This window comes from Plodia interpunctella, chromosome 29 (genome assembly GCF_027563975.2).
Source record: "Plodia interpunctella isolate USDA-ARS_2022_Savannah chromosome 29, ilPloInte3.2, whole genome shotgun sequence".
Lineage (NCBI taxonomy): Eukaryota > Metazoa > Arthropoda > Insecta > Lepidoptera > Pyralidae > Plodia > Plodia interpunctella.
This window is the reverse complement of record NC_071322.1, coordinates 284,119-301,319: the sequence shown is the minus strand read 5'-3', so window position 1 is coordinate 301,319 and position 17,201 is coordinate 284,119. Positions and strand designations below refer to the sequence as shown.

Genomic DNA, 17,201 nt, shown 5'->3' with positions numbered 1-17,201 from the left:
TGCGTCCCAAAGCAAACATCGTCCCTTTTGCCAGAGAACCAAAATCAAGCCATTGGGACGCTTGCCATCCGTGCGACTTAGTCCAGGTGGTTCCAGAACACAAGGAATATTTGCACTTACCATAACGAATTATATCATTAAGCGCATGATGTCTGGGAAATCTACCAGCACTGATGAATGATTGATTTTGGAAATGATTCCTTCCTCAAAAAAAAAATACGGATTGTAATGACCGCACAGCCGCAGCGGTCGAAACGCTCTGCGAACCACCCCCAAACGAATTAAATATTAGAATATTAGACACCCCTTTACAACAGCGGAATTTGAATTGATAAAACAATTTTCAAACCTGTATTTTGATAACTTTAAATTCAATTTGATCAATACTATCTTCCAATATTTTTTATACTGTTGCACTTAAATGCCGTTAATTTAGAAGGTAATTAGTTTAACTGCGTTTAAGCGTAACAATGAACCGAATTTAATCTTCAAATTAAAATATATTCATAGTTTAGCAGACTTGAAAGCAGTTAAATGCCGTTAATCACACAAAAGCCTAACATGAATTAGTATCATAAGTATAGTTTTATGTAACTAAAACAACGTTATGGGATATAACGACATTTAAGTTACCATGAAGTCATGATTTTTTTAGCATTTTAATAAATATATTTTTTAAATGAAATAGTAACGCTAAAAAGCCGTTACTCTTTACGAAGCGGCATTTTAGTCGATGACTCATAAGATTTTGGTATCATAGATAATATACTAAAACGCAAAAAACGTTTTATTATTATTAAAAAAATGTGTTTCTAAAATAATAGGTTAGTGATTAGATAGTATTTTACTTGATCTATGTTTTGGTACCTTCAAGTTTTAAATAAGTGTTGTCATTTATGAATGACATCGATTTAAATTTTTACCGCGCTTTTCGACGTTTTACTCGAAACAAGCCTTTGGCAAATAACGGCGTTTTAGTTATACCAGGGCAGAATAAATAGTATGATTGTGAACATTTAGGTGTATGATTTACTAGCTTTTGCCCGTAGCTTCGCCCGCGTAATTTTCCCACGGGAACCGTCACTTTTCCTGGATTAAAAGTACCCTGTGTCCATTCAAAACTTCAAACTAAAAAATAAACATAATTTAATAAACTAAAATTTCAAGAAGATCGGTTGAGCAGACAGAGCGTGAAGAGGTGACAATTAAACAAATTTACTTTCGCATTTATAATATTAAATGGATTTGTTACACATGCTTTTTAACTTACTTTTGAAAGTAATATTGAGATGGAAAATTTTCTGGAATCGAGCGGGAATTAAATATTAATAAATAATAAATATATATCACGACAAATCACACAGATTGAGCTAGCCCCAAAGCAAGTTCGAGACTTGTGTTATGGGATACTAACTCAACGCTACTATATTTTATAACAAATACATATATAGATAAACATCCAAGACCCGGGCCAATCAGAACAAGATCATTTTCCATCATTTTATAACAAATACATATACATATATAGATAAACATCCAAGAAAAATCAGAAAAAGATCATTTCCCATCATGACCCGACCGGGGATCGAACCCGGGACCTCTCGGTTCAGTGGCAAGCGCTTTACCACTGCGCCACCGAGGTCGTCAATAATTTATAATGAGCACTGACCTTGGCGTCCAGATCTGCCTTTTCCTTGTTGAGCGCGATCTGTTTAGCGTTGAGTTCTTTTACTTTAGCCTTCAGCTGCTGCATCTCTGACATACTCGTGTCCCTGTCTGATCTGTGGGCGAGAATATCCCCGCTACACTGCCAGCTCCACACTGTCGCCGAACTCGGACACACGCCGACGCGAATGCGCGAACATTGCGCAGTTAGTACGAGTGATTTTATTCACCGCAATTTGGAAAAACCGGCAATGTATGCCGAATTAAAGTTCGGCGAACTGATAGTGTGCAGCGTAATACTCACACTAGTCGAATGCGTTATTGAGAGCCGAGAAACCCGGTGTTTCTCAGTACCTAGTCACACCTGATAAATTAGTCATTCATATACATGGTGAGAAACGTTTGAACTTGGTGAGAAAACCACCAAAAACATCGATTAAAAGGTTCGTCTATGGCCTCACGGCGACGAAGCGGTGGTGGTGTAATGGTTAAGACGCCCATCTGTGAAGCGAAAAGTCCCAGATTCGAATCCTACTCGTGCCACATGAGTTTGTATACCAATCTGACTCATGTATAGTAGTTTTCATAGATCACCACTTGCTTCCGGCGAAGGGAAACATCGCGAGGAAACCTGCACACTGGTCGATTATTAACTTGTGTGTGAAATGGGGAAGGCAATGGCAAACCACTCCATTTTCTAATGCCAAGAAAGTTGTTGTGTGTGTAATGACCACGTAACGACCCTCAGCCATGAGGAATACGACTATGCAGAGATGCCACACCTCATTCCGTCTACAGTACACTTAGCAGCCGCGGCAGCTTTCGTGGTTTCTCGTTTTTAAAATTATAGCCAGGCTCGTGGCTTGCGTGAGCGTGAGCGTGTTGAGTTCAGGGGGTTTCCCATCCTCTCTTAATGCGATCCAGTTCAGGTCCTAAACTCACTCACTCAAACTCGATGTTTTCCCTTCACCGAAAGCAAGTGGTGGTCGATGAAAACTACTATACACAAGTCAGATTGGTGTACAAACTCGTGTGGCACGTGTGGGATTCGAGTCTGGGAACTTTCAATCCACAAGCGGGCGTCTTAAGCTAATGGTTGGTGGTGTAATCACCACCACCGCTTCATGTTGTCTTAAGCTCAATCTATTGGGATTTGTTTAAGTTAGAAAGGCGAGAAACCGTGTGCTAGACGTGAGAAACCCTATATATATAGTATTTCTCAATGCCTATAGACCTATTAAGTTCAATAGTAGTATTCATAGTGAGAAACCCGTTTTTTCAGATGAGAAACCTATGGAAAGATAAGGTCTTAGTCTATGGCCTCACCTCATACCATCTATGGTACACTTAGCAGCCGCCACAGCGGTCCTGGTTTCTCGTATGTCTTTGGCGAGGTTCGTCGCTCGTAGTGTAACCGTGTTGAGTTCAGCTGTTAGAGTTTGACTCTTGGCTTTGAGCGCGAGAACTTTCGACTGTTCTTCGGTGCGCATCGCTTCCAGCTCGCGAATTCTGGAGGCGAGAGAGAATTCAAATAGAAGAAGAAAATAATAATATAGAAATTTATATTTAAACAAGTTTATATTTTAGACAAATTAAAAAAAAAACCCCGACTTTCAATATTCATTTCGCTACAACTTTTGAACGGCCGAACCGATTTTGATCAAACATATCTAAGAACCACCGCATAAACATTAGCTATCAAATAAAACAAACCGCATCCAAATCAATTCACTCGTTGGTGAGCTACGGTGCTACAGACAGACAGACCGGTTAAACTTAAAACACCCCTCTTTTTGCGTCGGGGTTAAAAATGGTAAGCCCTTCTGGCATGATAGGGACCAACACTGTTCAAATGAGTTTCTTTCGGCATTTCTTCTCAGCAGTGGTCGTACCGAAATGCCAGTAGTTTGTAGCTTTGGTAAATATTGTTTAATTTAGAACATACCGTGAAGACGTGCCTGATTTCTATCTGTCCGTTTCGAAGTTGTTTCCTTGTAAACCACACAATGTATTTGAATGCAATTTTAATTGTTATTTAGAGAATTTGTTTTTTTTTTTTTTTAAAGCAGTAAGTTCATCTGTTACAAGAAGCAGACTCACCTTTTCTTCTCCCACTCCAATTGGCATTGCCTTTCCATCTCTTTTCTGGCCGCTTCCCGCTTCTCCTGTGGGTTACAAAAATGTCAAAACTTTAAATTTTACTAAAACTATTTTTTTACAAAAATTATACAGGGTCACTGGTATCTGACGCATAACATTCCAAAGGCGCATGAGGTACATAGAGACTGACATCTTTTGTTCTACGACTTTTGTTTAAACGTAATAAATACAAAAAAAAAGTTTTAATGTCGTTTCTATAAACCGTTAACTCTATGTTCGACTCCGCTACATAACGCTGCTGCGCTGTCTCGTGTCGCTCGGCTGTTGCAGTTAACACGTGTACACTCGCTAATCAGATTGTATTTTTTTTATATATATAAAATATATTAGGACGAATCACACAGATTAAGCTAGCCCCAAAGCAAGTTCGAGATTTGTGTCATGGGATACCAACTCAACGATACTATATTTTATAACAAATACATAAATATATAAACATCCAAGACCCGGACCAATCAGAAAAAGATCCATCATGACCCGACCGGGGATCGAACCCGGGACCTCTCGGTTCAGAGGCAAGCACTGTACCACTGCGACACCGAGGTCGTAAAATCAGTGCAAACATTACCTGTTCCTCTTTTTGTTTCCTCATCAGTTCTTCCTGCTCTCTCTTCTGAGCTTCCAATCTTGCCTTCTCCCTCTTTTCTGCCTCTTCTCTCTCTTTCCTTTCGCGCTCAGCCTGGTAACACGTTAGTTTAATCTTAATTGATATCTTTAATTCCCGACGCAAAAAGAGGGGTGTTATATGTTTGACCACTAAATGTGTTTGTCTGTCTGTAGCTCATCAACGGGTGAACCGATTTGGATGCGGTTCATTTTATATGATAGCTAAATTGTATGCGGTGTTTCTTAGATATGTTCGATCAAAATCGGTTCGGCCGTTCAAAAGTTGTAGCGAAATGAATATTGAAAGTCTTTTTTTTTTCAACTTGCCTAAGAAATGAGCTTGCTATTTTATTACTACGTTTTATCATTGAATTTGAAAACGACTCAATGAACTATCTCTTTTATATTATGGTTATATTTAAAACTAGCTTCTGCCCGCGGCTTCGCCCGCATTATTGCGTGCGTCCACTCATTATTGTCAATATTTCGGGTTCTAAGCAACGAGTCGCGTGAAACCTATTCCAGATTTTAAGTTAGACCTTCCGCTATACAACCGTGAAAACAGCATCAAATTCCATCCAGTGGGTTATGCACGCATGACCCACTGGATGAGCCCGCGTGTCACGACACGCGAACAGACAGACAACAATAATAATAAATATATTTTGGCTTGTTTTAGTCTCACTACAATTCCTATAATTATTTTTCTTTCATATCTACTACGTACAGACAGACAGTTTTATTATGTACGTGACGGAGTTGATACTTTGATGTTGATAATTACCTCTGCTTCCTGGATGGCATTGGAAAATTAAAAATAATACTTTTACCATCAGCGTATTTTTCGATTACACAAGAAAATCACAATCTCGTATTTGGGTTTTACAATGGGGGAAAAAAAATCACAAACTTATATTTGTAATTGCTTTCATACAAAACAAGCGCATACGTCCGCAAATTTAAATTTGTCAACTTTAAGAGCAAGGAATTAAATTCATTCATATTGAAAGTTGCTCACACTGGTGTCAGATTTCATTAAAATTGCGTAACGACATCTGTGGGCGAAGTGCGGGTTAGAATTTCACCATCGAATCGATTCCAAATGAGACACAGCGAACCAATCACATTGCGTCATTGTGACGCAACGACAACCACACTGCGATGTGATTGGTTCGCTGCGTCACACTGCCTCTGACATGACTTGCACGACCACTGCCATCTAGTGGCAATTAGTACACACACCTAGTGAACTAAAGTGTCCACCGATGTGTGTGTGTGAGGTAATAACCCACCTTTTCTTTGATCCTGGCGTCTGCCAGCTGGGAGCGGCGCCTCTCCAGCTCAGCCTGACCCCGCGCCATGTTCTCCCGGCGCCTCTCTTCGTATGACGTCACGCTGCTCTGAGACGTCACCGATTCGCGGCTGGATAAAAATTAATTCAATTTTATTTGGCATACGGTATTCACAAGAGATGAGTTTCTTTCGGCATTTCTTCTCAGGAGTGGTCGTCTCGAAACGCTAGTAGTTTGTAGCTTTGGTGTATATCGTTTCATGTGGAATATGCCGTGAAAAAGTGCCTGTGAAGGTCTGATTTCTGAATAAATGATTTGATATTCGGGATGGCAAGAAGAGAAGAGCATAAGAAGAGAAGGCATAATAGGGACCAACACTGTTTGAATGAGTTTCTTTCGGCATTTCTTCTCAGCAGTGGTCGTTCCGAAATGCTAGTAGTTTGTAGCTTTGGTAAACATCATTTAATTTAGAATATGACGTGAAAAAGTGCCTGTGAAGGCCTGATTTCTGAATAAATGATTTGATTTGATTTGATTTGAGAGTCCGAATGGCTATATTTAATTATTTAAACTTTATTACACAACATAGAAGTTAACAATAGGTGAACTTAATGCCATGAGACATTATCTGCAGTCAAACCTTGGGACCAAATAGAAAAAGGCATAAGATCACACAGATTGAGCTAGCCCAAAAGTACGTTCGAGACTTGTGTTATGGGATACTAACTCAACGATACTATATTTTAGAACAAATACATATATAGATAAACATCCAAGACCCGGGCCAATCAGAAAAAGATCATTTTCCATTATGACCCGACCGGGGATCGAACCCGGGACCTCTCGACTCAGTGTCAAGCACTTTACCACTGCGCCACCGAGTTCGTCAAAACATGTTTATGAGACACATATTTCTCATATGGAAATCATGAGAAACGGCGAGAAACTCACCGGAAAGTGGGCGGGATGAGTTCCGGTGGCAACTTGGCCGGCACCGGCTCGCCCTGCGTTGCTTTCTCACACAGATACATCGCTAGAACGAACTCTTCGCATCCTGTAACAATTTATATTATTATCCCCATAACCAGGTATCGTATAAAGCGCTATGTATCACTCGGAAGAACGTACGATTCTCAACTCGGGTGATTAATACCCTCGACTACGTCTCGTTGAAATCTTTTAAATTTTCTCGGTGAACAATGTATTCTGATGAACAATTATTTCTGTTTCAGATCTTATAAAACTATTTGGAATTTACTAACGAAAGCAAACCAAATTGCCGCATCTAATTTTAGGAAGAATGTTATAGTGACCAAGTTTCCAAAACTAAATCAGTCAAAGAAAGAAAGAAAGAAAGAAAGAAAGAAAACATTTATTTGCCAAAAACATGAGTACATACATACAAAATGAATTAGACCTACACGTTTTACCGAATATAGGTATGCAAATATAAATAAATAAAGAGGAGCATGCTATCCACTACAAATCCAAAACAAAAAAAGAATTATAATGTACTTATACTAGCCCTAAATTCTATCCGAGTCTATCAAGTCCGATTTACTTTTCATTTTCAGGCAATCCTAATTAGTATTAGAAATGCGATAGTAACTTTGTTTTGTTACCTCTTCACGCTGTATACAGGGTCACTGGTATCTGACGCATAACCTTCCAAAGGCGCATAAGGTACATAGAGACTGGCATCTTTTGTTCTACGACTTTTGTCTAAACGTAATAAATTAAAAAAGAAACACATTTTTTTAGTTTCAATGTCGTTTCTATAAACCGTTAACTCTACGTTCAACTCCGCTACATAACGCTGCTGCGCTGTCTCGTGTCGCTCGGCTGTTGCATGCAGTTAACATGTGTACAATCGCTAATCAGATTGTATTTTTTTATATATGAAAAAAAATCTACGAATCACGAAAAGTAGAATCAGTAGAATAAACGTTGCTTGTTTTGATGTACTCAAGTAGTCTTTAGGAGGTTATGTGTTTGATACCAGTAACCCTGTATATACTCAAGGAATCTTCTTGAAATTTTGCATACACATATAGTTTGTAGTATGGAGAAGGACAGGTACGGTAGGGTACCTTTCATCCCGGAAAAAATACTGTTCCCGTGGGAAATTCACGCGAGCGAAACCGCGGGCAGAAGCTCGATAAATTAGTAAATTAATGTAATATGTCAGCTATTTCGAATATGAAAATAATATGGACATGTAACACTGGCCACAAGAGACACAGCTCAAACGATGCACAGACACAATCACACGCAGTCCAATGCTGCATTTGAGTGAAAAGTTAGTGTTTGAGTGAACGAAACCTCATTTTTAAAAGCTTTTAACTTGCGATGTATGTAAGTATGTTCGATTGGAATCTTGCTACACGATTTTGAAGCAGATATCTTCAACCGATTGAGCTGAAATTTTGTATACACGTTTAGTTTGCATGACAATAATAATAATAATAATATATATTAGGACAAATCACACAGATTGAGCTGGCCCCAAAGTAAGTTCGAGACTTGTGTTACGGGATACTAACTCAACGATACTATATTTTATAACAAATACATATATAGATAAACATCCAAGACCCGGGCCAATCAGAAAAAGATCATTTTCCATCATGACCCGACCGGGAATCGAACCCGGGACCTCTCGGTTCAGTGGCTATAAGCGATAAGCTGTGTGACGTCATTCCAAATCCAATATGGCGGACCGTCCAAGATGGCGGAATTGTTATTTTTAATGCATTTCTACATCCTATATTTTTTTACCTATAAGTATTTTACTCAAAGAAATAACTACAAGTTTAATTACGCAAGTAAACCTCGCGACAAGCTTTTATGGTCATATAAATTGTGTATAATGATAAGTTGATAGTTAACATTTTAAATGAAAATATTTCTTTATTTTCTTCTTCTTGGAGCATTTAAATAAAGAACAATGAACAATTTAAAAAGTTTTTTTTTCTTTTAATTTTTTATTATGTGTATCGTCGCTTGTGGCGCCTCCCTAGATTGTATTTTGTTAATATTCTGTGGTCGAACAAGTTTGATTTGGCGCCCGTAACTAGTTATTGTCTATGGTCCTTTTTCTTTGCTAACATGAAACGAATTTAAAGTTCAAGTTCACGTGTCATTTTTAACCCCCGACGCAAATAGAAGGGTGTTATAAGTTTAACGTGTCTGTCTATCTGTCTGTGGCATCGTGGCTCCCAAACGGATGAACCGATTTTAGTTTAGTTTTTTTCGTGTCATAGATAATTTTATTCCGTGTGTTTAGGACAAGTTTCATGAAAATCTGTTCAGCCGTTCAAAAGCTGTAGCGAAATGAATATTGAAAGTCGGGGTTTTTTTTAATTTGTCCAACGAATAAACTTGTATGCATTGCAATAAACCAAGCAATTGAATTTTGAATTTTGCGTGGTCATACACACGAAAAACTTTTAAAACACTGTCTCAAACTTTTTGATTGCCATCTTGTTTCAAATTCAAATTCAAATTCAAAATTCAAATTCAAATTCAAATTCAAATCATTTATTCAGAAATTAGACCTTCACAGGCACTTTTTCTCGTCAATTTTTATATTTATAGTTATTTCTCACAAGCTACAAACTACTGGCATTTCGGAACGACCACTGCTGAGAAGAAATGCCGAAAGAAACTCCTTTGAACAGTGTTGGTCCCTATCATGCCAGATTGGCTTACCGTTATTGTTTCTTACAATGTTTTTTTTTTTTCTAATAATATATAAAAGTACATAATGTACATAGTCAAAAGGTATATCAAAACAGGTTATGATAGTGATCCGAGTGCTGATTATAATATATATAACGTAACCGATTTTAATGCCCTACGAACCAACTTCTATTGACAGATTATACATTTCAAATTTCATCATCAAAATCAGACCAACGGTAAAGTTATCGCGTTACAAACATACATAGATACAAATGAATTAAAACAAAAAAAAACTGAAAAAAAAAACAAAGTTTTTATTTAAATGCTCCAAAAAGGAAATAAAAATTTTCTTTGACATTTTAACTATCATCTTATAAACTCATTACACACAATTTATATGACCATAAAAGCTTGTCGCGAGGTTCACTTGTGTGCAATCGGCTGTTTGTCAAAAATACACGTGGGGTCCAACAGAAATATAAACTTCAGAATTTTAACAACAGTTTAATGATCAAAAAGTTAAGCCAATTATCAAAAATTATAATTTCATGAGCGACACACGACGGCGCGTTCTAAAACTAGATATCGCCATCTAGTGACATAAATATTCAACTCGAACATTGGCGTTTAAACAACTTGATAGAGATAACGCAATAAGAACAAACCCAGTTTCCCGTCGCAGTCGAGGTCGGCGAGCGCCCAGATCTGCGCGAGCGCAGCCTGCGGCAGCCGCGACTGCAGCATCAGCGCGCGCGCCTGCGGACCCGACACCGCGCCGCTCAGCGACCGGTCGGTGGCGTTGAACAGCTGCGTGTATCTGGTGGCGGCACACTTCCGCTTTCACCTTCTTATTTCTTATTTATATTTTAAAGAATTTCATTTAACAATGGTTTTAAACCATTTTTTTGGTAATTAACAGAAAATGAATGCTTTACAATGACAACTTTCAACAATAAGGACCTTTTGCATTTGAAAACTACCAGTCCAAATTTAAAAATTGAGGACGTTTTCAAAATCAAAATCAAATCATTTATTCAGAAATTAGGCCTTCACAAGCACTTTTTCACTTTATATTCTAAATTAAATGATATTTTTTACCAAAGCTACAAACTACTGGCATTTCGGAACGACCACTGCTGAGAAGAAATGCCGAAAGAAACTCATTCGTGTTGGACCCTATCATGCCAGAAGGGCTTACCATCTTTTAAATATAAATTTATGTATATCTTTTTATCAGTAATATAACAATGTAAGTACACAATAAAGTACATGGTCAAAAGGTATACTGAAACATATTTGCTTTCAGAGTATTGTATATTGTAGTCGATGTGCACCCAAGGGCGTTTAGCTTCCGAAACCTCCTGATCCGTAAAGATTTATAATCCAATACAGAAATTTATTGAATATGTGTCTACGCCAGTGCACCACAACGCTCGCGCGGCAGCCAATGGCTATTGAACACGACTATTTAAATTTTATTCCTGCGCGCGCGCTACAAATCTAGATTTTTTTTTGGTTTTTGCATTCCTGGCAGTAGACTTAGTTTAAGTAATTTTTGACGTCAATAAGTGATGTATATCATCCTAAATTGAATAAAGAATTTTGAATTTGAATTTGTCATTCGATTTCTGTTTTCCAATCCACCAATTTGTAAGAACAAGGAAAAATAAAGTTATCTAATTATTAGCCTTAAAGTATTTTATTTTAACAAAGTAGTAGTTTGTAGCTTGCGAGAAATAACTATAAATATAAAGATTGACGAGAAAAAGTGCCTGTGAAGGTCTAATTTCTGAATAAATGATTTGAATTTGAATTTGAATTCAAAATACACATCGACCACCACTTGCCTCCGGCTAAGGGAAACATCGCGAGGAAACCTGCCCACTGGTTGACAGTTCAGGTTCACCAGTGTGTCGACAATTCGCCACGTCGTTACGTCGTCGGAAAAGTCGTGTCGGATGCCTTCAGGTGTCTTGAGTAAAATGCGACCCCTGTTAGCAATAACACACACACTGGAAAGGGGAAAGGGTTGTCTTACTTGAGTTTCTGTGTCTGCGGGACCCCCCAGTCGGCCGGCGCCCGCGGCGGCTCGCCGGGGCTGCTCACCGCTGAACCTACAAAAAAAATCACACATTTATATCTATCTATACTATTATATAAAGAGGTGAGCGTTTGTGAGTTTGTATGTTTGAGGCGGGTAATATCCGAATTGAAGCGGCGGTGGTGTAATGGTTAAGACGCCCGCCTGTGGATCGAAAGGTCCCAGGTTCGCATCCTACTCGTGCCACACGAGTTTGTATACCAATCTGACTGATATATAGTAGTTTTCATCGGCCACCAATTGCTTCCGGCGAAGGGAAACATCGCGAGGAAACCTGCACACTGGTTGATTATTAACTTGTGTGTGAAATGGAGAAGGCAATGGCAAACCACTCCATTAATAATGACAAGGAAGTTGTTGTGTGTGATTCATATTCTACGTAATGACCACAACCCTCAGCCATGAGGAATACGCAATACTTACAAACATAGATATATAGAAAAAAATATTTTTGCCCCATGTTGATATGTAGTAATAAGCTGGAAAAATCTTACCTGGTTTAGAAAGGGGGTCAGTTTTGATGGCCGTAATAGGGGTCGAAGTCACGGGTTGAACTGACCCGGCTATTGATGACATCGCTTGAGGGGGACTGCTGATGAGGGACCCCACTGTTGTGCCTCCCATTAGGGGTTGAGAAGAGGGGACGAGAGGGGTTGGGCCGCCTAGAGGCTGAGCGGGAATCAGAGGCTGCGTTGGCGGGATTATGGGTTGACTTGACGGAATTATGGGTTGAGTTGGTGGTATTAGGGGTTGAGATGGAGGAATTATTGATTGAGTTGGTGGTATCAGGGGTTGAGTTGGCGAAATCAGAGGTTGAGTTGCCATAACAGGTACGCTTGGTGGAATAATCGGTTGAGCTAACGGCTGATTCATTAATGGTTGGCTGTCAATTAGGGGTTGAGTTTTCACCCCAGAAATTAAATCGGGGACGGCAGGTTTCGTAGGGGGGATCAAAGGGGGTATAAGAGGCGCGGCTGCTGCCATTGGTTGGGGTGGGGCGTCGAAATCTCCGAGTAACGATTGGTTGGTTTGTGGGGGTTGAGTGGCGGATGAGATGAGGGGTTGGGCTGGTATTGGGGGGGGTACGGAGGGAGGCATACTCGGCATGGGCGGTATTGGCGGCTTGGATGGCGGTGTGAATTGCTTTTGAGGAGCTGAAAGTTCGAAAATAAAATTATTAATTTAATATTAATTAATACATAACTTTGAGAATAGTGAGTAGCAATGTAATACGTTTACTACATATGAGGTACAGTCGACTGCACATCAACCCACCCAAATTATTGCAAACTCGCCGCTATTGCCGGGCCATAGAGGTTCATGCAAACTATCATGTAACTTGATGTGCTGTTGGATGCAAATCGACGCGCAACAACACCTAATTCGGTTAATTAACTTTAGCCCGTTTAATTTTTTATAATACCGCCTTAATGGCTACATCTGTTCGGTTCCTGAACGAGCGTGCAATTTGGTGTAACAGGACGCTGCACTCTATCACGACACGTGATAACGGAAACGTGATTTTGGACTTTTGAAGCTTAGTCTAAGGCCAATACTGCAAGAGACTAAATTTTTTATCACATACCTGAAGGGCTGAGCGACGCCAGAAGCGAAGGCGGCAATGCCTTCGGTATTTCGACACCATGAAGTTTTAGGTTGATGATCTGAATACAAATGTATACATATAATAAAACTGGAAGTGGTTTATGTCTGTACATAGGAGACTATCAGCCCGCCCCAGCTTCGCTCGGGTAAAATCATAATAAAACTTTCACAGAAATCACGCTATATAGATAATCAATTTAATTCAATATAATTAAAGTTCAAGATTCGAACCATCGACAGTAACAGCGTGAATTCAATGGTGTTCACCGCTGAGCTGTCTACTCATATCTTTAGTTGACGAAATTTTGAATGGGATTATTCGTTATTTCTTTTCACCCTCATTTAACTACCCTAAAGGGAACCCTAAAATTTTAAGAAATCCCTTCATTATTTTTGTTGCATAGCACTTATGCCAATTTTCAAAAAGATCAGTAAAGGTTTTCGTTATTTTTCATACAAACTTTACCCCCAATTTTTACCCCTTTAGGGGTCGAATTTTGAAAATTCCTTTTTTATCAGAGCACTACGTAATAACCTAAAGCTACTGCCCAAATTTCGCGTTTATAGCTTCAATGGTTTAGGCTGGGCGTTGATTAGTAAAAAATTGGCATTTTTTACTTTGCTGTTGAGACGTCAGGCCCGTGGGGTCTTGAGGCAAAATCCTTTTTTATTGAGATTTCAGCGCGTCTCCGTGTGGTAACGGACGATCCAAGGCCGGGCAGTTACTTTGCACAGAGGATTACCATAGCGGTTCAGAGGGGTAATGCTGAAAGCCTTCTTGGAACCCTTCCAAGCGGCGACGAGCTGGAATCTCTTCATTTATGATTATAAATTTTGTAAAAGAAAATACGTAATTTTTTAACGTTTTATAAAAATTAAATAATTCATGAACTTTGTTCTTGTCGGTGGAGCACTCTCCAACCATAAAACACGAGCTCTGCCTTCTCTTTTATTTCATCTAGGAATGCGCTTCTTGGCTTTCCTGTTCCTATTCTTGCGTCGATTATTGCGTCCCCCATTTCGACTAAGATACTATACTCATCTTAATAGTTTCTTCTAGTAATTGAAGAAGAAAAATGGACAAAAATAGCGTTGGCGTGTATGAACATAAATACATACGTAACATAGCTTCATTGGATACTAAATATTTTCCACAAAGGCAAACTAATTTCCAGAATAATTTTTATGATTAATAGAATGCATTATATACAAAATATCAACATAAACGGACGACCTCGGTGGCGCAGTGGTAAAGCGCTTGCCTCTGAAACGAGAGGTCCCGGGTTCGATCCCCGGTCGGGTCATGATGGAAAATGATCTTTTTCTGATTGGCCCGGGACTTGGATGTTTATCTATATATGTATTTGTTATAAAATATAGTATCGTTGAGTTAGTATCCCGTGTTATGGGATACTAACTCAACGATACTATATTTTCTCGAACTTACTTTGGGGCTAGCTCAATCTGTGTGGTTTGTCCTAATATATTTATATATTTATTTATTATTTATTTAAACTACATAACATATGCATCTCACACAAAACTTCTTGTAAATCAGTTCAGCAACAGACAGACTTTAGCATTCAGTATAGTAAGTATACATATACATACAGTACTAGCTGCGCACCGGGGCTTCCGTGGGAATTTGGGGATAAAAATTAACCTGTGTTATTCAAGGTTATATTCTGTTTGTGCACAAAATTTTATAACAAGTGGTCCAGTAGATTTTGTGTAACAGAGTAGTAAACACACATCCTCAAAAACATTCGCAATTATAATATAAATTCATATTAAAAATTCAAACCATTTATTCAGAAATTAGACCTTCACAGGCACTTTTTCTCGTTAATTTCTATATATTTATAGTTATTTCTCACAAGCTACAAACTACTGGCATTTCGGAACGACCTACCTGGACCTTATAACAGTGGGAGGTAGTGGGTGTTAGTAGTTTTAAAAGTAATGTTCTGTAATCACCTTGCAAGCGATGGAGAACTCTCTCAAGTCCAGCTTTCCGTCAGCGTTAGTGTCGGCGAGTGACCAGATTTGGCCCAGAATCGGAGGAGGCAGTTGAGACTGCAAGTAGGGGAATACAATCAACTCTTTTAAAAATAGACTTGACATAGAATAGTATGCTGTTATATAAAAGAGGCTAGATGGCGCCAGTCGTCAAGTAAACATTGGCACCTCATAATATTATTTCGCAAAAATAGTAAACAGTGCTTTTTGCCTCATTTTTAGTTATATTTGTGTATATCACTGACTAACTCACAAGTGTGATCAACAATGACAAACTAATGTTTTAAATGTGCTACTTGTATTTGACTAACTAATGACTAAATTGAATTGTGTATATTTGAAATTAAATTATAAAATTATTTATTGTTGACATAATGTAATCTTGGAAATTAACAATTTTAGAGTTTAATTGATATTTATGTACCCTACATTTGCTTGCCATTGTTTGGCAAAATATGTGATACTATTTAATTTTAACATCTTTCTGTGCCATATTTTGTGCGAATAAATGATAAATGATAAAGTTGATAAAAACACAATTGATGTACATACATATTATATAGATAGTAAAACAGTTTAATTTGTTCGATGGCTTAGCCAAAATCCTAAGAGCCACCAACGGACAACCCGAATACAAAATATTAAAGACATGAGCCTCCAATGCTCTAAAATTTAGCTATTTTTTTTTTGTGTGACAATTTTCAATAATTTTATTGGCAATACAACTTTTTTATTTTTATTTAGTCATTAAAATTTTGTCGTTTTTGATAATGATGTAAATTCATCCTCTTAATTTTTAATATAATGTATAAGACCTACATTTGTTAATTGACGTCCTTGGAGAAAAGGGTGCGGTGAAGTTTGTTGCGCCACAATTCACCTGTGTATATCATCCTAAATTAAATAAAGAATTTCGAATTTTCACCCCCCCCCCCCCCCCGAACCTCTCAGCCCCCCACGTTTATCCTGTGAGAAGGCATTCCAAATTCAACTATAAGAACTAATATTTTGGTCAGCTGTGTGATATAGTAATTAAATAATGTCACCTGCAACATGAATCTCTTAGCTTGCTCTCCGGTCAGTGCACCGTTGACAGGACCGAGGTTGCGAAAGTGCTCAGCAAACTTCGCATGTTCATGCGGCTGTACTAACCATGGGTCCGCCATGACGCTGTCTGGGAAAAAAAAAATGTAGCTGTAAGCTGTGCAGCACTTCACAACATGCCCCCAGATTAAACACCCAATAAGTAAGCAGACCATTGGGACATGTAGACTAATGAGGAAAGTAGACTGATCATTGTGGAAATAAAAGTAGATGGATTGGAGAAAAAACATGTACAGAAAGACCAAACATTCAATATAGAAAGTAGACTAATTGTTCCAGAGGGTTTGGCTGCATGAGCTCAATCTGTTGTCACTATATATATTTATGTATTTATTTATTTTGAACTACACTTATATTTAATATTATTTAGTTTGCTCCTATTGTTATACCTATTTATAGTTTTGTGGGAATAATAAAGCCATTTAAATTTGCATATGCACTTAAAGTAAAAAAAAAAACAAGGAAAAACTGTACGATCTGATTTACAAATTCTTATTGGAACATAAAATGATAAAATGTTTTTGGACATGGGTGTAAGTAATAGAGGATTAATACTTTTTAAAGTCATTTGGAAGCTACATTAAAAATTATATAAAGTCCTAATGTTACAAACGGTAGAGAAAACTATTAAAATAGAAGAAATATGAAAAATAATCTGTTAAAGTAAAAACTATTTTTATATTGTGCTTTTATGAAACAGTGCATACAGTTCTTATTGAAAAGATACGTTTTACTTACATTTAGATCGGTCGCACTTTATTTAATTTACTTTATGAAACGCCCCTTTTATGAACAAAAAACTTCAATTTATTTTGAAGATTACCATCCGAGACACTTTCGAGGCGAGAGAAATTATTGATCCGACAATTTTTGACAGAAACTGTCGCAGTATAATGTCATTTGCTTTTTTTTCGATTGCACGCACGCCACGCACTGCGTATACGTCCCACTCAGGTAGGCAAGAC

General features: G+C 38.1%; 1 protein-coding gene across 3 annotated transcripts in view; it reads right to left on the bottom strand.

Annotated features, from left to right (window-relative positions):
- Nucleotides 1–17,128, bottom strand: part of LOC128682193 (intersectin-2-like) — a 37,375-nt gene extending 20,247 nt beyond the window's left edge. For all 3 annotated transcript variants that reach the window (XM_053766782.1, XM_053766783.1, XM_053766784.1), the window contains exons 1-13: nt 16,975–17,128; nt 16,179–16,306; nt 15,091–15,189; nt 13,094–13,172; nt 12,003–12,662; nt 11,446–11,521; nt 10,073–10,224; nt 6,675–6,777; nt 5,724–5,853; nt 4,394–4,504; nt 3,766–3,830; nt 2,992–3,174; nt 1,670–1,781 (exon numbers count right to left, since the gene is read on the bottom strand). In XM_053766782.1, the coding sequence (XP_053622757.1) occupies nt 1,670–1,781; nt 2,992–3,174; nt 3,766–3,830; nt 4,394–4,504; nt 5,724–5,853; nt 6,675–6,777; nt 10,073–10,224; nt 11,446–11,521; nt 12,003–12,662; nt 13,094–13,172; nt 15,091–15,189; nt 16,179–16,298 (1,890 nt within the window). In that variant the 5' untranslated portion in view covers nt 16,299–16,306; nt 16,975–17,128. The remainder of the gene's footprint in view (nt 1–1,669; nt 1,782–2,991; nt 3,175–3,765; nt 3,831–4,393; nt 4,505–5,723; nt 5,854–6,674; nt 6,778–10,072; nt 10,225–11,445; nt 11,522–12,002; nt 12,663–13,093; nt 13,173–15,090; nt 15,190–16,178; nt 16,307–16,974) is intronic.
- Between the last annotated feature and the right edge of the window lie 73 nt (nt 17,129–17,201).